General features: G+C 36.5%; 1 protein-coding gene across 1 annotated transcript in view; it reads left to right on the forward strand.

Annotated features, from left to right (window-relative positions):
* Window positions 1–844: 844 nt before the first annotated feature.
* The window catches only part of sntb1 (syntrophin, basic 1), a 43,309-nt gene continuing 18,375 nt past the window's right edge, over window positions 845–25,778 (forward strand). Inside the window, exons 1-2 of the mRNA XM_088600968.1 lie at window positions 845–2,039; window positions 25,035–25,251. Of these exons, the coding sequence (XP_088457094.1) occupies window positions 1,493–2,039; window positions 25,035–25,251 (764 nt within the window). The 5' untranslated portion in view covers window positions 845–1,492. The remainder of the gene's footprint in view (window positions 2,040–25,034; window positions 25,252–25,778) is intronic.

Genomic DNA, 25,778 nt, shown 5'->3' on the forward strand with positions numbered 1-25,778 from the left:
CATTCGTAAAAATATTGTAGATTTATTGTTGTGAACATCTCAAGAATTACAGCAGGGTTCCATAGCTCTGATCTCTTTAAACGCCTGTAGGAATTCAAAGCCAGTTGGATAGAGAGCAAGTTCCATATAGGCCTTTAAAGATTTGATATAACATTTCATATAAAAGGGGCATTATGCCTGATAGATTATCGCAGTTTGGTTATTATTTTCAAATTACACACTGTTCCGTGTTATTCTTGTACCCGAATATTCCTTTTAAAACACATTCAGTAACTGGGACACCTCAGGTGTACTGAACCATGTGAATATGTATGCAAAACACAGAAATATTCTTAACCCCAAGCCCAACCGGTAGATAAGGATTCTTTGCATCGGTACACAAAACTGACAAAAGAGTTATTATTGCTTTCATGACAGTTTCTTTTACCAGAATTTGTGCGTAATGCGAAATTGCTGTTTGTTTAAACGTTTTCTTCTTCTTGTGGAGTTCCGGATCTTTGCACTATACTGTATGTACAGTGTAAGCTCACTTCCCATACATTGAAAGACTAGTGCACTGCTGTGTATCTGTTTTTCGTTTGAGTTTACGAAGAAAAACGTAAGGCTTTGCAGGTGTATCTCAGCAGTTGTTTTACCTAGTCACCGTTTCTGTTTTTAAATGTTAGCAATTTTTACCAAGACCATATCAAATTTAAGCTTCTACTTAATATAGCTTTACATCTTAGTATTTGCATTTTAAACTATAATACTTTCGATTTAAAGCGTGTCACCTGTAATCAGTGAAAATAAAAGAAACGTTTAAAAAGCAAGAACATTATTTTTTCCCTTGCAATAGCCTTAACGTCTAATGCGGAGAAATACAGCGAGGACATGGACAGTTCCGACACGTTAAAAACGTATTTTCTAACGGCTTATGAAGACGTCAAATGAAAATAGTAAATCTTTATTTTTAATCCATTACCATCCCTCATATACATGTATTTTGAAATGCGACGTTCAAATTTCAATTCGCAACTCGAATTTATCCCGTTTTACAGACACGTGTATCCCGTTCAGTCAACAGCTTCAAACTAAGATTTTGCAAGTTACATTATTGCTACTTCATCTTGGACAGAGTTACATTTGTTAAAATCTGCCTTGAAATGGCTTTAGACGCTTCATAATTTCCTGCGTCGGAAACTTCGTGAAAATAAAACTATTTCAGCATTGGCGTTTAGGGACCGAGAAAATGCAAACTATCTAAAAAGTCCCACCTGTAACTCACAGCTTTTGAGGAAATGAAAACGTTAAAACTTCCCGGAGAAAGCTCTTCTCTTTTTTTTTTTTTGCGTGTTGAAAACTTTGCTCGGTGTTTGTGGGATTTCCTAATGGGTTGCTCCACCCAAAAAGGATAAGGGGAGTGAGAGAGATTAGGCGGCTGAGGGAAAAAAAAAGGATAAAAACTATTTCCCAAGCTCTCCGGAGTCCGAGAGTAAAGTCCTGAGTGTGTTTAATGACATGGCATTTTAAGAATGTTCCAAAGATGGCGGTGGCAACAGCAGTTCCGACAAGCAGGGTTCAGAAAAGTGGTTTTTTAGAAGTTTTGGTCCGGGATCGGTGGCACAAAGTTCTCGCCAGTTTAGGCGAAGAAGCCCTCACGCTGAGCTACGAGGAGCCCGGGGAGAATGTCAATCTGAATGGCATCACCAATGGATCATACGGGGGTCACCCCGATCCCACGAACAGCCCCAAAGCCCCTGTCAGGACAGCTTACACCGATTCACCCGAGCAAGTGCCGGAGGCGATAGCTAACAGAAAGAGAATCGTCAAAGTCATAAAGCAGGAGGTCGGGGGACTGGGGATCAGCATTAAGGGGGGCAAGGAAAATAAGATGCCGATACTCATCAGTAAGATCTTCAAGGGTCTAGCCGCGGATCAGACCCAGGCGCTGTATGTCGGGGACGCGATCCTGTCGGTGAACGGAGTGAATCTCCGGGACGCCACTCACGACGAGGCGGTGCAAGCGCTGAAGAGGGCTGGAAGAGAGGTGACGCTGGAAGGTAAGAGACGGAGAAACTTTTGTTGGTTTTTTTTGCGCGGAACGGGAGAGAACTGCGGTATCAGCAATGGGGATATACAGTCACGTAAGAGACCGACAGTTTTAAAGTTAACTGGTGGGGGGATATTGTGTACATCCATCAGAAAAAAAGAAGAGGCGTGTAAAATGCGAAACAATACAGAAATGGAAATAAAACCGTTAAATAACTAGTACAAATACATGAATTTTAAGGTCATAATGTAGTTTTACTCTTGATGTGTGTTGTTTCTGTCACGTGACGGACAATGTCACAGTTTCACGTTTAGGATTGTTGTGATTGTTTAACATTTAAGAGCAGTGCGATTGTTTGCCATTTACAATGTAAACTTCGCCGTAAAAATAGGTTATACAGTGAACTACAAAATCCATGGAATCAGTCATCCAATCGAATGCCGTGCAGGCTTACACCGTTCAACTTTGCCTAAGAGCAACTGTTTTGCAGACGGGCATGAGGTTAACAACTCTTGCATGGCCAGGAACAGGTTCACAAAAGAACGGTACTCGAAGTCTGTTTAACGTCACGTTTTCAATGTTTACATATGCTTGGACATAATAGCTGTCAGTACATTGAGTTCTCGCATAGATTATGCTCCACGTACGTAGATCTACATCTATCAAAAATGAGTGTACATACAGTATGATATTAAAGGGGGGGGGGGGTCTTGTTTAAAAAAAGGAGTGAAGACGATTAAAAGGACACATTTAGCAGCTTGTTTCCCTTCTCAAAAGTTGCTTTGTTGGCAGTTTAACATTTCCCAGCCATTAATCTGCGTGTGCTTGTCGAAATTGAGGATGCGATCCTAAATGAATGGAAAAGTAAACAAAAACAAACCTTGACCTACGTATGTAAATTATTTTCTATTGTAACATTTGGGCTTAAACACAGGCTGTACTGTAGCAAAATCTAAATAATAAATGCTAGAAAACCGCAAGTCTTACCCCCACTTTAACAGTGTGAGTCAACTGGAAGCAAAGTCGGGGGGGAGATTAAAACTACCGAGTTCAGATGTCAGCGGCCAAACAGTTTTTGAAGAAGCATTGTGCCAGGCAAGTGATGACCTGTTGTGGCCATAAAAAAAATTCACTGCAATATGTGAGGAGCAGGTTTTAGTGTGATGAACTTCTGGAGTAGTCAGTTGTCCAAATGGTCGTTACAAAGAGGCAGTTTGCGCAAGAGGCCAATCGGAAAGCACCCTCGATTGCTCAGCCAAGTTTCAGTGCAATTGGAGCAGTGGTTCCCAAGACGGGGGGAGCCTGAGGTGTCAGAATAAAATGGTGGACGGGTAGGCATTTGCTGGCGGTTTACCATGAACATTTTTGCTTCGTTTACATTTATGATGGTCAGTGAATACATAAATAATAAATGTTTGAGCAGGCTCTGCTGAAGTCAGGTGGGATTGCCAAAGACTTTGTGTTATATACTGAGATGCATTAAACACAACAAAATAAATGTATTGTTATATTTTTTTATTCAAGAACAAGGCTGATGTATGTTTTAGTAATGCTGGGGCACTTATGGTACATTCATGTTTAAAATGCCCCACCAACACCTCTTCCAGCAGCAACCTTAGTTTTTCCCAGGAGGTCTCCCATCCAGGTACTGACCGTGCTCACATCTGCTTAGCTTCAGTGGGTTGCCAGTTGTGAGTTGCAGGGTGATATGAATTGGCTTTATCACTCTGTTCTCCTCCCCACTGATAGCTGATGAGTGTTGCCCGTTCTGGTTCACTATGGCTGCCGTCACATCATCCAGGTGGGGCTGCACATTAGTTGTGGTGGAGGGGAGTCCCCATTACATGTAAAGCGCTTTGAGTGGAGAGTCCAGAAAAGTGCCATATAAGTGTAAGAAATTATTATTATCATCCATGACATAATGTAGCTCAGTATAATACATGTGCTCTATTCCAGTTATTCAGCATCAAGGCAGTGTGGACTGTAGACACTATTATCTTCATCACAGACTTCTCAATGGCCTCTACTCTTCTACCTTGTAGCAGTCTAGGCATTTTGGTTCAGCTATGATTAGTGCACATTTTACCAGGCTTTTTATATCTCTGGTCACAGGTGCAAGAACAGGTGATCATCACCACAATCACATCCACGTTTGCATTCCAGCATACCATCATGCTGTATGTGGTGTGTTACAATACATAGCCACATCCTTTGGGAAAAATCACTTTTAAATTGTAAATTGTGATGCAAAATTGTGTGCACCACTGAGGTGAACTTCACTTATATATTATATAAATATTTTATTATACTTCTTTGAAGTTAATTTAGCAATACTGGTAAGTATTATGCTCTGAGATATAAATAAACTCTATATTATGTTAATATCGTAATTATCCTTCTAGTCATAGAACACTTTTTAAGTACATTTAATAAGTACCTTATCAACCCGTCTGTTAAAGTATGACTACAATATTGTATTTTCATGTACTCACTTTCCTTAATCTTCAGCTTTCCTTGGCTTTTTTTCTAGCACTTCAACTGTAGGTGCAAAATTACAGTACAAATTGAAGATTTATTCCTGATATTATTCAGAGAGGAAATGTACTGCACTATATGAACCACACTTTCAAAATTCTACAAAAAAAATTCCTTTGACTGTTATTAGCTGTTAAAATGCCTCTCATGATACACTTTGTAGTTTATGTAACTTACTGATGAGATCGGAAACTAACTTTATGGGAACTAGCATATGGCATTCAGAAGCCTGTTTAAAATCGGTAAACATATTCTGTCAGCACAATAAACAGGAAGGCTCACAGCAATACAGCATTTCCAGATTTGGTAAGTCAATAACCCTTCGGTCAAAGAGACTTCCTAAGTTCAAGGGAATGGCCACCATTAAATCACATAAAAAAGTTCCCCCATGTAATCCTTTTTCTCCCGAAGTAAAAGTGGTATGCATTATAACAATGAAAATCCCCTTTAGCTGCATGCTAATTGACCTGCACAATACCCCCTCCGGTTTGAAGGACTAACAGAAAAAGGACTTTAATGAACAATTTTGTTTGTGGTCAATAGTATTCTGTTTTACCAAAGGGGGGCTCTGTGTGCCCTCACTACAGAAAAGAACAATAAAGGGCTTCTCATTATTTTCTCTCTTTAAATATTAGATGCTGTTTTCCTTCAGCTGTGAAAACAGCGTTCTGTGTCTGTGAGGAATGGGTACATCAGAGATACTTCCTCACAGTGCTCTGCTCAGCTGTCTCAGCATGGCCTGGCTGGGGCACGCTTCTCAGTAACATTTGTCCTCACGCAGTTCAGTCGCTTTCCTGCCTTATTGAAACTGTCTGCTAAAATATGTGATGTCAGCAATTTCTGCCCAGCGTTTAGTTAAAGTCATCAAACCTGGATTTGTTCCTAGGCAACATGAGATGAAAGCACAAGCATAATGACCGTGGGTTATGGAATTCCTATGGGCCAGTGTGGGGGAACAAGCTGCTTGGCCCACCAGATAAACTTCATGGTTTTTTCCCTTTATTCAACCTTCTTACTGCTTGGAATATTATACAGGCAGATTTAAGGGTAGTGAATCCAACGTTTTTTTGGGTTTGCCTGTGTACAACCAAATATTTAAATATTTAATTGTGGTTTGTAAAGAAAACCAAAAAGATATCCCTTGAATTCATGTAAAACCCAAACTTTGTAAAGAATTAACCACACAAGACCAGTTAAAAGTATGGCATTAAATGAGAAGCCCAGTGCAGAAAACAAATCAAACATAATGTCAGCCCACCAATCCTAAAAATCAGTCGACTCTGACCTTACAACCTTGAGCCGCAAGAAGAGCATCTGTGGACATACCAAAATATTTGAGTAGAAAGACATCTTAATGATTGTTAAATACCCTACAACCATAACCATATACATGCATACATATGTATTATAATCAGTAAAAAGATAGATGAATAAATAAAACAGAGGTATCAATTTAGCTCAGATCTTCTCTGGACCACAGCAAATGACAACTCCATCTCAGAGCTGTTAAGGTCTTACTCCTGAATGGTATCCGAATGTAAAGATCTTTTTTTCTTGCAAATAATAAGATACAGTCAAACATTTGCACAGACTTGTCACATGAATGTGATGGTTCTGGACTGGTAGGGTGACTGCTTTACAAGTGGTGACGTGACCTGTCACTCACAGAGCCAATTTTCATGTTTGGTGTAGTTTGCCGATTGTCAAAGCAGTAACACAGGTAAAACATCTAATTTCTTCTGAGATCTTCAGACATGCTCGTAGCAATTAAGTTATATTTATTACTCAACCAGGGATGATTGTATCTTTTTCTGGTCTTGCATTAATTAATGTCATGTCTTTTGAGCTCAGTATTTTGTTCTTCCAAGGAGCAATACTGTTCAAATAGTAAGCAAACCTACTGTTTAAAAAGTAAATAACATTATGCATGTGCCCAATGAGCTATTGATGTAAAACTGTTGTGTTTTCTTCTACAAACACATCTGCAAATTCAGTGACATGAAATCTAAATTCAAAATAATTTTTCCATAAAGCAAACTAAGTAAATCATGAAATTGGTAAGGCTGCCTACTTTTTGTTTTGGGTAATCAGAATCAAAAGACAGAGAAATGTCTATAAATGAGAAACATTTTGGTTAGTGGTTGGATACACCCTCAATAATAGTATATCATTATCCAGCAACTACTGTACATCAAGAAATAAAATAAAATTAGAGGACCCTTTCCCTGAAAGGAAAAAGAGTAGGGTAGTGGTCAATTAAATTTTGGTTTAATGATTTTTTTTAGATGTGGCCATCAATTATTTCAATAATCATATACCACAATTGTGTCATTTTCCAAGTTTTTGCTATGGGTCACAATTTGCTCTCTACCATAAACGCAAAAAACTGCAAATATATGGTAGCAATCTATGGTGAAGGTTTAGAACAAATATCAGATAAACTGATATAGTTCAGGTGGGTAGCTGCGTCAGCATGCGTAGGCTGCAAAGGAACAAGTAATAGGTTTATTCCATGCTGAAAAAAAGAAGACAGAAAACACAATGTTTCAGCCGTGGAGCCTTCTTCAGGTGTGAGCACACCTGACACCTGAAGAAGGCTCCACGGCTGAAACGTTGGGTTTTCTTCTTTTTTTCAGCATGGAATAAACCTATTACTTGTTCCTGATAAACTGATATGTCTAGAAACTGCTGTCCGATCTTGGTCCTGCTGATGACACTACAGCTTCACTGTGTTGTGTGAAGATACACATGTGTAAACTTTTTCGTGTTAGGAGGGTTGCATTTGCAGTTATTTCATTTCTAGTTCCTTCCAACCATAGTCCTACAAGACTCAATAATATCAGATATTTTCAGAAAGTTAACTGGAAAAAATAAAATTTCTTTGCCTTGCCTGACTTTGGAGCCATAGAGAAGTGAGACCTTATTGTACCTGCAATAGGATCTGGGCCTCCTGTGTTTATAAGCTGCAAAGGAAATGATACGTTACGTACTGCATCTGCAACGTCAGCATGTGTGTAGCTCATGAGTCGTATAAAACAGGTCCATCTTTTTCAATGCTTGCTGAATTCAGACATCTGTAGAAAGTATTTAACTGGCATTTCAAAATCTGGATTCAGCATTGAAATACAACGTTCATGCCTTACATGTAGAAAATGTAATAGCTTGTCTTTTCTGAATGCATAACATAGAAAACAGTGGCATATTAACCCTACTGTAACATTAAATGCAGAATAAAACTAAAATGTGGCCATCAAGAACTACAGAACTAATTTGTTTGTAGTGACGTTTTCTTTGTCTGGTAAAAGTTTTTAAAACTGCATTTGAATGCTGCGAGAGGTTCTGATCAGTGCAGACAATAGGATCATGTGAACCACTAGTGAAATATGTACACACTTGCAGAGTCATCATGGACCTTATCTTCAAAGTCATCTCACCATTGTGATTAGGCAGTGAGTTAGTTTATCCAGTTAGTAACAGCGTGAGACCCTGGACATGAATTCAGGAACTACTCTTGTTCTGTTTCTACAAAAGGCAGACATTCTGTCAACACACCAAATCAGTGTGTTGTACAGTATAGTGGCATGCCATACTGAATAGCCCCTGTTACACTACTGACTTTGTAAGGACAAGTTTGTCTTCATAGTCAAGAGTTAAGACAAGCCTAAACTTCTGTGTTCTGAGACCTCTTTTGTCAGAATCATTAATGAAACAGACAGTAACTCATGTGTTGAGTCCCCTCAGTTCCAGCTAACAGGAAGTTATGTTATCTGTTGAAGTCTAAAAGGTGTGAAAATTAGACTAAGTTCCTACCCTCACAGTTAACCATGCTGTCAACAGTATTTCATAACTTTAGCAACACCGATGGATGCTATTATTGTATTAAATTGAACATTTGCAAAATGAGAGATTATGGAAAATGTAAGACGCCATGAGTGCATGCGTTTCACCAGAAGTTTTCCAACATGCCCTAACACATACCAGACCTAAAGAACGTAGTCATTTATTGTGTAGTTACGGACATTCAGTAGGTAAAGCATTTTTTTTAAACTTTGTCGTGTAATACAGGAACACTTTTGCTTCTGATTCCCATGATTTCTAATTTGAAGTTGATTAAATAATGTTAAAAAATTTGGCTCTTTCAGAAAAAAGTGGTCTCAAGAGGATGAACCCAAGTACAGAATGAAGTTTCTTGAATGTTGACCTTCTATTGCCATCTTTTTAAATGAATATAGGTACATTCTCTTTTCAGTCTTACAAATTGATGTGCATTTTGTGTAATTTCCTATACTTTTTATCATTTTCATCATCCTGTTTGTTTTACAAATCATTGGGAGTTTATTACCGATATCTACTGACATTACTTCTGCAAGGCTGGTTGTGCATAGTTTCTAAAGATATTTTAATTTTAAAAGTTTAATTTGCATATATGAACACAGCTTTCGATTTCAACCAGGAAACATTTTACTTCATGTGGTTCAAACCATTTGAATGCTTTATTTGAAGTTGCTTTCCTGTGCCAGTGCACACTCTTGCCCCTTCTTTGTAAAATTGGTTGCTTTTTTGTGAGTGCTATTAGCCATCGAAAGAGCTGTGGCTCATATCACCTTTTCTAGTTTTAAATATCTGCAATATATATTATTGAATATATATATTTATAATAAACAAGGAATATAATTCTGTGCTGAAAAGAGAAGAAAGAAAACACAACGTTTCGGCCGTGGAGCCTTCTTCAGGTGTCATGGCCGAAAGGCTCCATGGCCGAAACATTGTGTTTTCTTTCTTCTCTTTTCAGCATGGAATAAACCTATTACTTGTTCTTTTGCAGCCTACGCATGCTGACACAGCTACCCACCTGAACTACTATATATAATAATGTTCACTTTACATTTAAGTGTCTTGTCATGCTGCGTTTTGCCTCTGTAATCTATAGTAAATATAGGATTATAAGAACTGTACACTTTATAGCGTAATGTATACTATATAAGAAATGTGTGCAACCTGCAGTATGCATGTGCTGGAATACCTGCAAGTAACATAAAAAATGTTTTGATCTTAGTAAAAACATGCCTGTCTGTTATAAAGTTAATAGGTAGAGTTAAAAAAATTGAAATACTTTTAGAAAAGATTTTTAGCAAAGAAGTAATATCTAAATGAAATGTTTACCGTTTTTTAAAATTATTTAGTTGCAAAGGTTTGACACTGTGCAGGTGTTCCAAATAGTTTATTAATAATTATTCATTTGTTGTCAAGTAAGAAATTATTTTTTTCAAATGAGCTTTGATTCTTGTTCTGTAAATTACAAGAAATAAACTGGTCAAGTTTGGTCGCTGGAATTTTCAGAATTTGTGAAATTCAGTTTAATACGTTTCCTATTCAGATTGGTAGTCAGAATACAGGCTACTCTAAATAAAATGTTTCTGAAAATATAGCTTCTGAAAAGCACAAAACTGTGACCTTATGTTGCATGAGGATCTTAAATTGAAATAAAAAATAAGTCTTAAACTGAAAAAGAAAGTGCTAACTCCATTAGCACTTAACACTCTTTGCTTGTTATTTCACCATTGTGCTTTCAGAAGCAATCTTGATTAAATTTAACAGGGTTGCCTTGTTATACAGTATATTTCAGTAGTACAGCAGAGACTATTGTTGAATATTAAGTTACCTAATTTCCAAGTTATACCCATATTCACTCTCTGAGAATATTCAATGTAAGTTGGAAATCTGGTTAGTTTCAGTGTGATAGGGTAGGCAAACATTTCTCTTGACCTCACTGGACACTGGCTCATTGAAGTAAATCAATCAGTCTTCAACACTCATTTCCTTACTCCCTCCAGCAGAGATGTTCGGTTTGTGCTCTCAATAATTTATTACACAATAAATAATATAAATTTTTATCATATTCAACCCAAAAGACTGCATGCTTCAGTTCAGCCGTGTGTTTTGGATTCTTTCTGTCGAAATCTAAGCACTTGAACTCTATATTGATTTGATACTTCTTATCAAAAACAAAAATAATGTGTATGTAGTCGACTTCAGCTCGGCCTTAAAGAAATCATCAAAATACTTCACGACTCTTAAGGTGAATCAGATGCTCCCTGTTACTAGAACTATAATGTAATCTATTTTTTTAAGTCTTTTTGCTAGTTTTAGGTGCTTACAAAAAATGAAAAGTATTTTCTTAAGAGTTGCTTGCTTTCGTAACCATCCAGTACTATCTTTACCCCAGACACATGAATGGAGCAATGCAGAGCCAGCTTATTGTATGCGATCATAAGTGCAATAGAGGGTGATTTTTTCCTTGTAGAATTTAATCAAATCATAAGGCATCTGTGAGGGATTTCATTGCCTGGAGTAAAGACTGAGGAATGAGAAACAAGATGAGGACGTCAATCCAAGGGAAGTCATTGCGAGATCAATAGTTAACAGTGTTAACTGTTTACTTATTAAGCTTGTAGTGTTGCAAGTTTAATAAGTAAACAACAGTTATACAGTGTAATAATACAAGGAAGATGAAAATAAAACAAATGATTTTTCAATATCCTCCTGGTGCTCCTTAATTAATTGGCTACTGGGGAAAACTGGCCCTGGGGTGGGTGTGTGTCTGTGTGTGCCCTGTGATGGACTGGCGTCCCATCCTGGTGTATCCTACCTAACACCTTTTTGCTTGCTCTGGCTCCCCGAGATCCTGCACTTGATAAAGGAGTTTGAAATGAAATGAATGTTACAGTCCTTCAGTGAAACAGAATGGAGGAGGACAAAGACTGGCTCAGCAGTATAGGTTATAAGTGTGCAGCTTCTTAATTAACAGCACTTCATTTTTAGTTTTTCAAAATAAAAATGCCTCTCAAGTAGCACTTGGGTTTAAAGAAAGTGTCAGTACTATAATTAACACTTGCAAATGAAGTATTTTGTTTCTCAAGGGCATTTTGTGTTGCAATATTAAAGATCTTTAAACTTTGCAGCCTGTTGACTCTTGTGCTCAATGGTGCACTCTCACTTCACTAAAGCTCATGGCTTTTGAGCTGAAAATCTAACAGAAGGTGCCATGGACAGACAGTGTGTTTTGGATTTCAGGTAATATAAATCCAAAACACAGCATCAACACAGCATTTTAAGATTACAAGGGCTGGCAGTGTTCATAGAGGAATTATCAGGAAATTGCCTGTGTTAACCTATGCTAAAAGTAGTTACATAGCAACAGTTGTGTTATTTGTGACTTAGAGTTTTGAAATTAGCTGAAGGATTGGCTTCAGTTAAATTCTTTTCTAGCTTGACATGCATGGTCTAGCTCATTATGTGATTTTGTAAATGGACTTTAGTGTATTTTTCCTACGTAGCTGGCACCGAATCGCCTTTTGTTGTTAAAGGGATATTATGTTTCTGTCAAACCTGAGAGATTAATCTAATTCATGAAATTAATCTAATTGTAAAGCAAGGTTTTGTAAACATACTGCTGGTGTGAACACACAATTTCTGGAACAAAAAGTAAAAGCAAATACAGCAACTAATTGCTTCCTAGATAAGGCCAATCTTGCCCATCTTTGCCAGTCCTGATTTTGTCTTAATCTTTCAGAATTTCCTGTCTTTTACTTACAGTCTTCTTTCAGTCTTACAGATCTGTTGTAACTAGTGAACTTCTTTTGGTGATTGGAAGTGGTAACAGAAACAAAGACTGAGCTTTTTTCTTTTTTTTTTTACTGAAGCTGGTTTCTTTTCATTTGCCATTGAGCTCCATCATTACATATTGCTGTCAAATATTCTATCTTCTTGGAGACTCACAGAATATCAAAGTACAATATTGATGTAATATAACTGAACACATCTGAACAATGAGATTCCCAACAGCTGTTGCTCACAGTTGTCACTGACGTTGTGTTGTCTTTGTGTAGACAGTTTGAAGTGCCTCAGAAAGCTTCTTGTATACTGTATATATGCTGTCAAAAGATGGATGGACTAGCAATTGATGATATGGCACTAAATCATCCATGAACTGTAGCCCAAAGGTCTTTTGGAGTCTTTCTGAAGTTATGGGGTTACATCAGTGCCAAACCTACAAGTGTTTAATTTGTTCTAAATATAACAAAAATGAAAACAGTGCTGTTGTATAGACTGACATTCTGAATTCTATTTTTTTTGTTAAAGAGTAAAATCAGAGTTTTCTGCCACATGACATGGTTTTGAGACTGAAAACCAGCACCACACCGTCATTTTAATTCATTTTGTTGTACATTAAGGAAAATATGAGCAAAGGAAACACAGAGGATGTTTTCCGTTTAATCGTCAAAAAATGACAGCCCCTTTTTATCTCCTCTTTAACCAAATGGAAAGAAATATTTTTAGTGCAGGTTGTCAAAGCCACCCACACTTCAGCAGCCCTGGCGTTTTTACCTTCTATGTCTCTCTGTTTTCATTTCAGGGTGTTTTGCCAAAGTAAAGGAAATTCAAAGATAAAGCAAGTGCGTGACCAGGTTTAATATTTATTAGACAGGCTAATATTTATTTATTATCCCCCTGATTTATAGCAGATGCAGTGTATTTCAGAGACTCACAGCTTTTGCACTGCTGCGTAAGCTATATTATACCTCTTGCTGGACCTTGATCCCACTAGAGACTCTTTAGGGATCCACACAGGGTAAGATCCAGACTGTAGAGAGGCTACAGCATACTGTAGGTGTACTGTTATTGTCAGTGCCCGTAAACTTCCCGGGACTAATTGTTATTTTTCCAGAGAGCAGGGTTCCAAAAATGGCACAAAATGGCAACGTGCTAGAGAACTACCTGAAACCAGCTGTCTGGACAAAACGACAAAGAAAACTGAAACAAAGTGTTCTGTTACAACACAGACTACACAGTGACAGTAGCACCTGAGAATTTTAGGCCTCTAACACATCCTTCCCACAGTCCAGACTCGAGAAACATGCGATTGATTGAAATGCGTGTGCTGAAGATAAATTATACTTGAGGAATAATTATAATAATAAATCATAATAGGCTACATTTCACCAAAAGTTACTTCACCTTTCCTATTGCTCTCTCTTTATACAGTATGTGTACCATAAAATTGTGGTCTGATTTGATCACTTCAAACTTGAAAAACTCATTTCTGTATTTTCCCAGCTGGGTCTTAATACTAAAACAGTTTTGTTGAATTTTATTACGTGAAAAACATGTTAAGGGGAAAAAAAGTAGATCGGCTTCACAGAGGCTTTTGGTGAACCACATGATGTAGCTTTGTTTTCCTTGAGCGCAGTTTTCTTTCTGTGAACTCCGAAAGGCCTGTGTTTGCTCTGGTAATTATCACGGCAAATATTAATATAAGAAGAGCAAACAGCTGTGAATTACACAGAACCGACACAGAATATATCACAAAAGGAGTCTCAAAATGGAATGACTGGAAAGTAGGTAAAATAACCCCGAACCTCCCAGGAAAAACTTCCGTTTGTGTAAACAGGCACCTGCCAGACTACCATGTTAAAAAACAATTGAGAGGATAATCAGTAAATGTTGCTTTATGTACTCTGTGTCAAGAGGGTGTGTTGGCTTGCAAGCTCATTAAACATGGAAATGTCCAATAGTTAATAAATGGTAGTCATATATGAGCCTGCAAATGGATAGGCGCACTTTTTGGATCTGCAGTATCCCTTAGAAATTAAAAATAAATGATAGAATATCCAGTGATGAACATAAATCTTAGCATAGAAGCTGCTGGGCCTCTGGGGATGACTTATGTTCTCAGTCTTCTGGATTCTATGGTTTGCCAGCGGGAGAAAAAATAATGACAGTATATTTCAAATATAATCTCAATCTCTCAACATCTGACTGGGTACAGTAGGTGATGTCTAGCAATTCTTCGGAGCTATGTATAACCAACACCCTTGGCATCAGGGCTTTTGCAGTGGTTCAAACTGATAAGAAAACATGAAGGACACCAAGGCAGACAGAGATTGCATCCGGAGTCAGGCTGTTGTTTTATCCATTATACATCTGGAATTGTGCATAGACAACACTGAGGGCCTGAAGTCTGCTCTATGACTTCACTGGGAAACTATCCTGCTGACGCAGAAATGAAAAGGACTGCAAGGACAGCACGAGTGCACTAAAAACACAGGAAACAGAAGGCATTTTTATGCACGTCCACAGTATGACAGGACTGGGTAATAGTGGGAGAAAAATGACTCACAAGTGTCCCCGGATAGATTCACTGTAAACTTTGTCACAAATTAGAACTGTGCATTGTGCTTTTAGCTTGGTCCTTTTTCTTTACTTTTATTGATTTTGCCAGTAACCATATGTTTGAATTCTATTTGTTAATTGAAACCAAAAGTGTTATTATCTTAAAGATCTGTATTCTTCCAAAATGATCATCATATTACACTCAAACACTAAAAGGTGATCTTGGCTTAAACAATCAATATTTGCAGGCCAAATCCGAAGGAAAGTTTATTCAGCAATGAAAGGCACTCGGTATTAATCATACTTATTTTAAGTATTTCTTTGAAAACGTTAATGTAAAATTTCACTGGCTGAGTTGAACCATGTAGTTTTCGTTTTAGCAACAAATGGAAAATAACTGTGGTTTTCAGTATACATTTCTTGATTACCTCAGTGAAACTCCTCCCTGGCATTAAGACAGTTTACACAGTGGCTCTGCCTTTTAACTTGAGAACTGTTCTCTGTTTACTTTCATATCTTCAGTGCTATTGCTTGTGGTTTGAATTCAATCCAGATCTTAAAACTGCCCCTCCTGTGGGTAATGAAATGACAGAGGCACTTTTTCCCTGTGGAACATATATAACATTACTGGTCTTTCTTTTTCACTTTTAGACAGAGAACGTTTAGCCATTTACCTCTGTATTTACTGCAGATTGGGAACCATCAGTTAATGAAAACAGTATTTTACATTTTGAGCTAATATTACATAATTTTCCTTTTTATTTCATTTTCCAGCCAGAACTCTTTTAGTACATGTAACACACCTTTCTAAACCAAGGTAATGTGTGAATATCTAAAAAAGATATTCTTGAAACTGAATGGTCATTTTCAAGATGGATGAAGTTGTTTTAAAATCAACAGTTTTACAACAAGCCATGTATATTCAAATCATTACAGATTCAAATGGAATATATTAATATATAGTAGTAATACATATTAGTAATATTTTAGCAATATTTTTTGTATGTTGACTTTTTTCTTTTTGAGTTGGATATGATTTGTCAAGGAAATTTCCAGTTTCAATCAGCCTTTAATAATCACATTAAAAAAACATAACCTGTTTTCCACTCTTTAAATGTTCAGCTGACCCTCCATTTTCCAGCTTTTAACCCTGCCGTGTACATTTTATGTACTTATGGACAGATGCTTGACTTTACTAAGACTAAACCAAAGTCACAATGCTCTTTTGAGCACGTACACAGGGATTATGTATTTTGGAGGTTTAGATAAAGCATTAACATGAGAGAAACAGTTCATACATTGAAAGGAGAGACGATATCACTGACTAAAAACAGGTCTATTCACCAGTGTTTCTAAATTTAATTTAGATTAAATTTGTGTTTTCGTGTGTTATCATGAATTGAATTTACAGTAGAAAACTAAATGAATTGTTTTGAATTATGAATTGACATATGTTGGTATGAATTAAAACTGCAGTGCTTGTTTTGTTTTTTGTGATGTTCCGTTTATGAGAAATAGAAGTAGCTGTGCTCTATAAAAAATCCAATATGACACTTTTTTTTTGAATGAGCAGTGACTCATAGAGATCAGTTCTTTCATATTTTTAAGTACTTTTATTGAAGTCCCAATAAACAGTTCTTGCTTTGATCATACCTTATCTGCACTAACCAAAAGGAAGTCACAGGCTATAGTCTGAGTCAGCTTTTTATCAATTTTGCATCATCTACACAGCATAAACACTTGCAAACAGCTGTCTCCTGTGTTACATACCCACTTTTAACCTTTCTTACTGTTTATTTTACATATACTTTGAACTAAAAGCAAGGCTGTGTTTCTCCTGCTGTGTGCATTTCAGTTGAAATGTTGAAGCGCTTCTTAAGAAAGCATATGGATGCAGTGTAGTAAGCTGGTATAAGACTACATTGTGCAAAACATTCCTACAGAATCTCTTGTCCCTTTTCACTTCAGTTTAATTTGGGGATTTGTAATCTCTTCTGAATGGTGGATCCCAGTTTAAGAAATCCTTCTCAATAAGGGTCACCAAATAAAATCTGTGTTTACCATTATTTAAAAATTCCATATTTGTGAAATATTAAAATCATAACTGCTGTCCACTGTAGGTGCTTTTAGAGTTGATTACCTCACAATATGGTTCATGTACATCTCATAAAAACATTGCACATTGCTCGACGAGCAGTGAAAATTACTCATGTCTGAAAAGTTCCCTTTAACGCTACTGAGCACCTCCAGGACCTTCCTAGGGACCTGTTTCACAAGTCTTTATATATTTAATTTAGTCTGACTGTTAATTTCCTGGTTGTGGGGTTTTGTTCTCTTTAAAAAAAATGGCATACCCAGAGCCAGGGGACGAAAGGCCTTAGGAAGGAATTAACTGGAGGAAACGCTGACACGTGTTTCATACTAAAGATAGATTTTCTTTGCTGTTTTACAGTAATGTGACACTACAAAACAAAAGGAGAGCCATTGAAGAAAAGAACTTTGTGAGGCTTGTTTTACAGATAAAAATTGTGATGTAAGCATTGTTACATGAGTAATGCTTACTCCGTAGATCATCAGTGTTGATGTGTTGCACCAGAGACTTATTTGCCACTTGAAAAAGAAGACCGATTAGGAATTTAGAGTTTTCCACTGTTCCACTGACCAAATTAAGTCTGAAGAAATATAAGATGTTAGATGTTATACTTTGCTATATTAGACAGGCATAGGAAAAATATGGAAACAAATACCAATCTGTAAAATAAGTTGAAAAAACTTAAATGTTAAAAATATCACTTTCCAATATGTAAATTATAGATGGAAAATATCCTTTACCTTAACTTTGCTTAGAGTAGTTAGGTTTGCTTTACCTGTAAATTAACAATTTATATTAAGAATAGAAAAATCTAAATGTTTCATTTAGAATTTTCTAGTATAATTCACAACATTCAAACATAACACCATACTTTTTGTGGGAATACTATGTTTTAAAAACTACTATGTGAAATAATCCTTGGGATATACTTTGACATATACTATTTACTGAAAACTCTTATTCAAAAGACACATTGAACTATTCCTGTGTAGAACTTCTTTCTTATAACTAATAATATAATTGTACAGTGCAGTAAATACATTTTAATAGCACATCCCTTTATCACGTTTTCTAAACATTCATTTAGATTGGAGCTATGTGTTAGGCCTGTATTATTACGACTTTTTAGATGTAATTGTTTTATTGAAATGTTTGCTGTGGGATATTAAGTTGTAAGTTATTAGTGTGATGCTCAAAATTCAAAAAGAGCTTTAAAATAGTTAAAAGTAATTATTTGTAACCCATTACTGTTGCATTTGTGTAAGGAATTCATTTTTAAATAAATAACACATTTTACTGTCATTTTGTTTAATATGCTGTGTGTATTTCTTTAGCAACTGTATACACACAGCATAGATCAGAGATTGTTTTCACACAGCTTCATAGTAATTTTTAAAAGTTAAACCATACACAAGTAATGGATTACTGTATAAAGCTAATTTTCTCCTAAATAATTGTCTCTGTTACTCAAGGACATTAACGATGAAGGATGAAAAAAATAGTACCTTTGCATAGCTATACAATAAGGTAGAAAGTGTTCAGCACTGAGAGTGTCAGAAGGAAGTGGAATTATTGAACCTAAAGAAAATGTTAAGAAAATGTATAAGCCTTGATAAGATAAAATTGAATGTTTTTATCAGCGCTTACGGAAATGCCCTTGAGTGTGACACATCTACCTTGAATATGGGGAGAGTTGTTTTAAATAAACATGAATTGTGCCCTTGAAAACAGTGAGTCATGACCGTACAGTACTGCAAACATGACATCTCCCTGTCCTGCTGGATTCTCCTAATGAGTAGGGTTGTATTAGTAGCACCTAATGAGTAGCACTATTGTCATGTTCATTAGAAAGTTCTGATACAGGTGTCTTTAAAGTAACCCTCTGTGCTTTTGTGTAGGCACCTGTGCCCTGCAAGACACTGGTCTCCCATACAGAGTGTACACCTGACTTTCCTCAATACTTACAGGGTAGACTGCATGTTGCTGCAAGCCTTTCCACGAATATAAAGTTTTCTGATAAGTGGATGGATGGAAGTTTAGACACTGGTGTTTTTAGAAAAGTACAATTAAGAGGACCATACTAAGTCTCTAGAGAATTCCACAGGGAACCTGGTCATTAACTGTCATTAGAATTAGAATTATCATTCTTTTCTGTCTGCGTTTTCCCCAGAATTGTAAATTTGGGTTTCCATTGGTGATGCAATTAAATTGAATCTTCTTACTCTCCGAACCCACACAATGTGAGCAGTGTTATTAAGTTTTAATTTAAGAGCTTTAATGATCTGAGAAATGAGTCTGGTCTTTTCTTCGATTCTCTACAGCTGCTTTCTAATTAATGTGATAAAAGAAAATGTGTGGCTGTGGTTGTGCTATTTAGACAAATAACAGATTTGCTCTATTTGTGGTGAGCCATTAGCTGCCCTGTTGCAGACAACATAACAACAAGTAATGTGCTCATTACTGCGCACTGAATTTCAGCCAGTGAAAGAATGCAAATTAAACACAGAAATTTCAATCTTGTCCGAAAAGGTTTATTACAATTAACCAGTTGAAAATTATAATTCTTTGGCTAGAGTTAACTCATTTAAACATGAAATCTCAAAATATATCCAGTTCATTTGAATAACATCAGAATGATACTTGCAACATTCAGCATTCAGTGTGTCTGGTGTAATAGTGTTTGCATTTCAATATTTGTAGTTCAGGCTGCTTGTTGCTTACTCAGTCTAATTTTTGACCATTGATCCATTAATTATTAATTACTAGTTAGTAATTCAAATTAATAATTCAAAGCTGGTCGCAGCTATAAATGCAGAGAAAGTGGGATAGATTTTTTAACCTTGCTGAAAAGTTTGTCAAATGACAGAGAGAAAAAGGTTTATTGTATTGTGCATAAAGTCGTAATTCAGATAAATAGAAAAACAAAATAATTTGCAGCTGCTATTTACTGTGCCTTTTCTCCATAAACCCCTCTTTCCAGAATTAGGTACTGACAAAGTATCTTATAGGAAATTTGAGCTGTACTTACATTATAAAATAATGTCTAACTTTGTATGCCATTGTCATCTTCATATTGCTTCTGTCAGGTGGCTCTTGAATTGAACAATACAGATCTGTGTGAATCCCTGTAACAGTTTGATTGTTGATATGCTGTGTGTTGATGAAAGTATTAACTGTCAGTTTCTGGAAACGGATTACTTTCAAGAACTATATAGCTCATGTTAAAACTCTTTTTGATGGAGTAAAGCGAGAAGTTACAGGCAAGTGTGTTAAGTAGCAAGTACGCGGGGTGTAAAATATCATCTCATTCTGTTTTTATCTGGGCCAATAAGAGCTTTTATCTTCAAAAGCCATGTGATTTTAGACAAAGGTGAGCAAGAATGTTTTTTTAACCAGTGTTGAGACGTCCTGCAAGATCTACATTTCAGGGGGTGGGCGGTATTTTGGTTCTTTTTGTGGATTATTGAATAACTCTGCTGGTCCTTCCAGAAAATGATTCCCTATATTTGTGGCAAGGGAACAAATATCACTGAAGAGGACTTTTAAAGCCAGAACCTTCATGGCCTACTTAGAATAATCCATGAAGATGTATGCAACAGATTTGGTAAATTCCTTAACTCCTCCACAACAGTGTTTTTCCTTTAGGAAAACGTGCACTAGGAAGATCTATCATTGAAAATCACTTCACAGTATTGCTAGTGTATGTTGTATTTGCCTTAATGTCTTAATAAAATCTCAAAAGTATATTTTTAAAGTTATCCTAAAACTTGGTCTGAAGTGCTTATCCTTCCATATATTCGGAAGCTTCGCCTCCAGTGTAGTCTGCTGTATTCGGATTAACCTTTCCGTGCTGCGCTGTGGACAGAAAATGCTGGGCAAAGTATGGTCTTTTTTAAGCAAAGTGGGTTATTTTTAAGCCATGATATAAAATGAAGCTATAAGCCATTGTCTGATAATATAAATTACTATATATTTTGTATTCTTTTTACCATATAAATGTAGTAGTTTTGTAATATAATAGTATGTAGTAATTTATTAATAATGTACATAGCAATATTAATATGGTAATATTGCAACATTATAATGTACGTGGATACCTTAGCATAACAATATGTCTCTTTCATGGCCCATTTGTCTTGTGATTTCCACAGTGTCCACTTGTCCTTGTTCCCCGTAGAGTTTGAAATCCTGGAGTAATAAAAGTTGATACACGTTTATCTTGCATTTGGGAGAATATAAAAAGTTTGCTATCTTAACATTTTTCCCCTTCATCGGGGATTCATTAAAATACAGGAGTTGAGGAATATAAAGAGCTTAACTGTCTCAGTCACCTTGACAAAAATTCTGCTTTCATTGTAGCCTTTACACAGAACTAGACTGGTGGCATAAAGTTGCTTCCTAAAAAGATCTGTTTTCTGCACTTAGCACCTTCACAGAGCACGACTGTTCAATACTGTATAACTCCTTTTGGTATATTTACAGTTATATTATAGCACTGCAGCACTTTCAGTCAAATTAATTAAAACCTCCAGGATTAAAGGAGCTTTCTAATTTTGAAAGGATGAAAATGTCATGGTAACTTTGCAATCCAGAATGATTCCAGAGATCACTGAACTTGCATGAAAGAGATGGTAGTTGGTGCAGATGTCTCTGGTTACTTACGCAAGGGAGAAACATTTACACATAGCTGTTTCTTCACGTTACATCACCTTGTATCCTAAAAGAGTTTTTAGCTCCACACCAAACTTCAGTCCTACTTTCTTTACACCATAGGTCTCTGATAGTTGTCAGCTCTGCTGTCAGACGTGTTCACTCGTGAACACACTGACGTCTGTTTGCTGCTTCACCTCTTACCCACAGGTTTCTGTCACTTCCAACTACTACTAGCACTACAGGACCGTTTTATTTACCCAATGAGGCAAGAAAGCCATCCCAATGTTGTCATGGGGTGATACAGACATACTTTCTGTTTTTATGAATTGCTCCCAGTGTTTCTAAACAGCTGGGGTCAGGGATGAAAGTAAAACAAACTGGGATTCAAAGTTCTAAAGATGTTCAAATCTTTATCATCAAATACCATAAAAGGAGTAGTCTAAAATGGTCAGGTCCCTGTTGGACCTTCTGTGGCTAAAAAAAATCGTTGATTCAACAAATCTTTATCGTGAAAGCACAGTGAGAACCACATAGCCTTAGGCCTCTAGTGTCAGTCAGAGCAGAATTTCCACTGTTTATCTGTGATTGTTCCTAAGACAGGAGAGAACAAAGCTGTCCTGTCTTTTCCTGATATAATTTAAATGTGTCATTTAAATCATGCAGCTGTGGAAGTGAAAAGAACTGAGTCAGTTAACAAATGTGAACAAAAAGACCTGATATTCTGCACTTGCTAGTTCCATTTTACAGTCAAATAAAATGGTTTTGGTTTAACATTGTTAAAATGTCTGTGGGTTTTTTTATGAAAAAAACATTTTAACCCTTTAGTTATAGTTTCCATTTCTATTTGCAGTTGTTCCAACTCATATTGGTACATGTTTTCAATGACATTTGTGCACTACAATTACATTCAGTTTTCTTGACTTTTGTTTTTATCTGGCTTTTTTTTGTTTTTATCTGTATGTCTATTGATCTTTTAAACATTAATTCGTAATTTGGCATATGTTTATATTTCTGTAGACGCTTAAATAAATTCCCCCTTTTGCATTCTGTAGGAGCTTTGAAGTATTCATTTATTTCAGACTTCTTTAAGGTTTTCTCTGGTCAAAGTTTGATTTTTTTGTAATGTATAATTAATTGAAAGAGAGCAGTTTAAAGTTCAGGGTAATGGTATAAACCTGTTTTGATTACCTCACAAGCTAACTTTATGTTTGGTAGGGTAGCCACAGTATAAGAGCTCCATACAGGCTTTGTACCTGTATCAGTTTTCTTTAAAAAGAGAGAAAAAAGAATTAGAATCCATGTTAAGTCTGTTATCATTGCCGTCTCCATTTACGTCATCCAGTTAAAGTTAATATTTGACTCTGAAGCTGCCAATTCTTGTGACATGACCTTCCACGACCTCTTCCTCTATTTTGAAGTATGGCTTGGTAAACCAATTGCCAATTAAAAACACGTTATGCAGTTAGTTTTGTTTGCACTTTCATTTCAAGGTTATTGATATTGGAAATACCAGTTTGTTTAATAAAAACCATATGCCTGGGGTGAGAGGTGATCTTTTGGAAAATAACTTGTTTGGTATTTTTTTATTACTGTTATACAGTATTTTAACATGACTGTATAACTGATTCATAGGCATCTTATGTATAAATCATTGTTTCTAAAAAAAGCAGGTAACCCAGGTGTTAGACTATAAAACCACTAGGATACCATTCAATCCATATTATTCAACTGGCTTCTAATGGCTTTTAAATCTGAGACCTCCTTCTCGAGAAGGAGCTTGCAAGATTCTTGAGAAGCAGCATAGCTAGGATATTAAAGTTAAATATACGGAATATCTTACCCCCCTGAACTGACACCATTAATTCTTTTCTGCAGTATAACAGGTTTTATAGAAAGGCACGTGATGAGCCCAGGGACAGCAAATGGCAGTGAATTAATTGACATATTAAAACTGGTTTGTGAAAATGTTTTATTTCATAATTCAGTAAAGTCCAGTAAATTAGTTTCAGATAACCCAGAACTGAGGAAGCACAATGAATTAAAATATTGCAAACGATAAGTCAGTGTTCATAAATACTAAAATATGATTACATAGAAAAATCTAAAAAAGATTTATTAGCTACAGGTAAGATTTTTAAACTTATACAAATGATAATTAATTAAATTATTTTAGTGTTCTTGACTTATATTGTAAAGTTAATTTAATGTGTTTTTAGCATATAAAACCCCAAATTCTTCAGTCCAAGTCTGGAGAGCACAGGGCAAGACAGTGGTATTACACTACGCCAAGACATAAAAAAGAATAGCAAGTCTGACTTCTAACCACTGCTCTTCCCTGGAGTGCAAGGTGACAAAGGTCTTCACACCTTAAGATCTGTCGTACATCATAAAGTATCGTGCCTAGACTGAGTGTTTCAGAAAATGTTTAGAAAAGATACTCAAATGCCTCTGTGCATTCAGATTAAGCAAGACATGGACACTTTTTTGCCAACGGAACTCTTAACAAACCATGTGGGATGAAGTAATTGATTTACAGGTTTCTTAAATCATCCGTCTCTTTTGAAAACTGAGATTTTAATTGTCCATGCATTGAAAACGGCTTTGATGAACACGCCGTCCTTTACACAGAGATTCAAATGACAGCTGTGCGTGCCTGCTAGCAGAGCACCGTTTCAGAGTGTGAACCCGATATGGAAGACAGCATGAATGCCTACAATACACATGAGGGCAGAAATACGAGAATAGCAGTAATTATAGCAGCCTGAAATATTTGTGGGGGTCCTCTGTACAGGACGACGTAGTAAATGAAAGGTAACGCAGTTGCCTGGCTCAGTTCTTGTTTGTTCTTTTTGAGTAAGAGGGTAGAGGAGGCCCCAGTAAGGACATGAAGTATTGACTGCAGCAGTTGCTAGGAGATGTCCAATAATAATGAAGTGATAAGGAAAGGTGTTTTATTTGAAGGAGAAAAAACAATGCATGGTACAGTGAAAGTATGTTTGTTTTGATGAGTAAGGTGAAGGATAAGGCTCAAGACAAATACCTGCTTCCTGTACTTTGCCAAATCCTAGTCACCTGAAACCCTTTTTCGTCTCTGAATTACAGTTCAATGTAATCGTGGTCTCAATGAAAAAGCGGCAGTTTTGAGTCTCCAATGGGCTTAACTTCCCCCTTCTTATCCTGTTTGCAATATTTAAAGAATGCACGCAGGATGCATGTGAAAAATCACTTCAGTAGGCCAACCTTTTTATTAAAATCTTTACAAACCAGTTGTACACCTGGTTGACACCCAGTGAAAACATATTTACACAAGAAGATGGTGTAAAGCAGTTACTGCTCTGTTAACGTCTCATTTTCATTTGTGCGTGAAAAACTTGTCATCCCATGCTTCACAGTTTCTCAGACATTCCCTGAATTTACTGTATTTTTGTCACTTCAGTACAGTGTTTTCCTGTTGTATCCTTGTTTCCAATTCTATTGAAGCTACCAGATACATTGTATGGGAGAATCGAGCTAGACTAAAAGGAAACCTTTTTTTATTTCTTGTTGCTGCAGTGAAGTATATGCGGGAGGCGACCCCTTATGTGAAGAAAGGCTCTCCTGTGTCAGAAATCGGATGGGAGACCCCCCCTCCGGAGTCCCCTCGGCTTGGCGTCACATCCTCCGAGCTTTCTTCTCCCCCAGCGGTGTCCCTTCAGGGTGACAGGCGATACATCCCCTTGAAAATGTGCTATGTGACACGGAGTATGACTACTCCAGACCCTGAGAACAGGTAAATGATTGACATTCCATTACACTGCTGAAAGGTTTACTCAGAGTTGTACAGCACTAGTTGGTTCTACGTTTTAGGTACTTCTTTCATAATAAATGAGAAATAGTTTTTCACTGGAGTATGCTAGCATTTAGCAGAGATCCTTTAGAAATATGTCACAGCAACAAGGCAGTAGGGTCATCTTTATGTCAGTGAAGTGAAACTCAACAAAACTAATGGAAATTATTCATATTTTGCAATGAAAAATAATTACAGAAATTGCTTCTTGTATTTATATGTTTGAGGTTTGGAGATCACTCGTCTGTGTTTTGTCTCTCAGTGCTTGTCAATTTCTTTTCTCACAAAACACATATTAACAATGACTTCAGAAGTCTGCTGTGTTTAAGCACTCCCCCAGAACTGTGTTGGACAACACTGTGAGAACAGAAACTCCTGAGAATTGCAAATTCTTTCATTACAAAGTTTATCGTTTTATCTTTTTGTTCAAAACTAGGTTGATGAAAAGATCTAATTCTGTAGGAGGCGAG

The sequence above is a fragment of the Lepisosteus platostomus genome, chromosome 12 (genome assembly GCF_059453375.1).
Source record: "Lepisosteus platostomus isolate fLepPlt1 chromosome 12, fLepPlt1.hap1, whole genome shotgun sequence".
NCBI classification, from domain to species: Eukaryota; Metazoa; Chordata; class Actinopteri; order Semionotiformes; family Lepisosteidae; genus Lepisosteus; species Lepisosteus platostomus.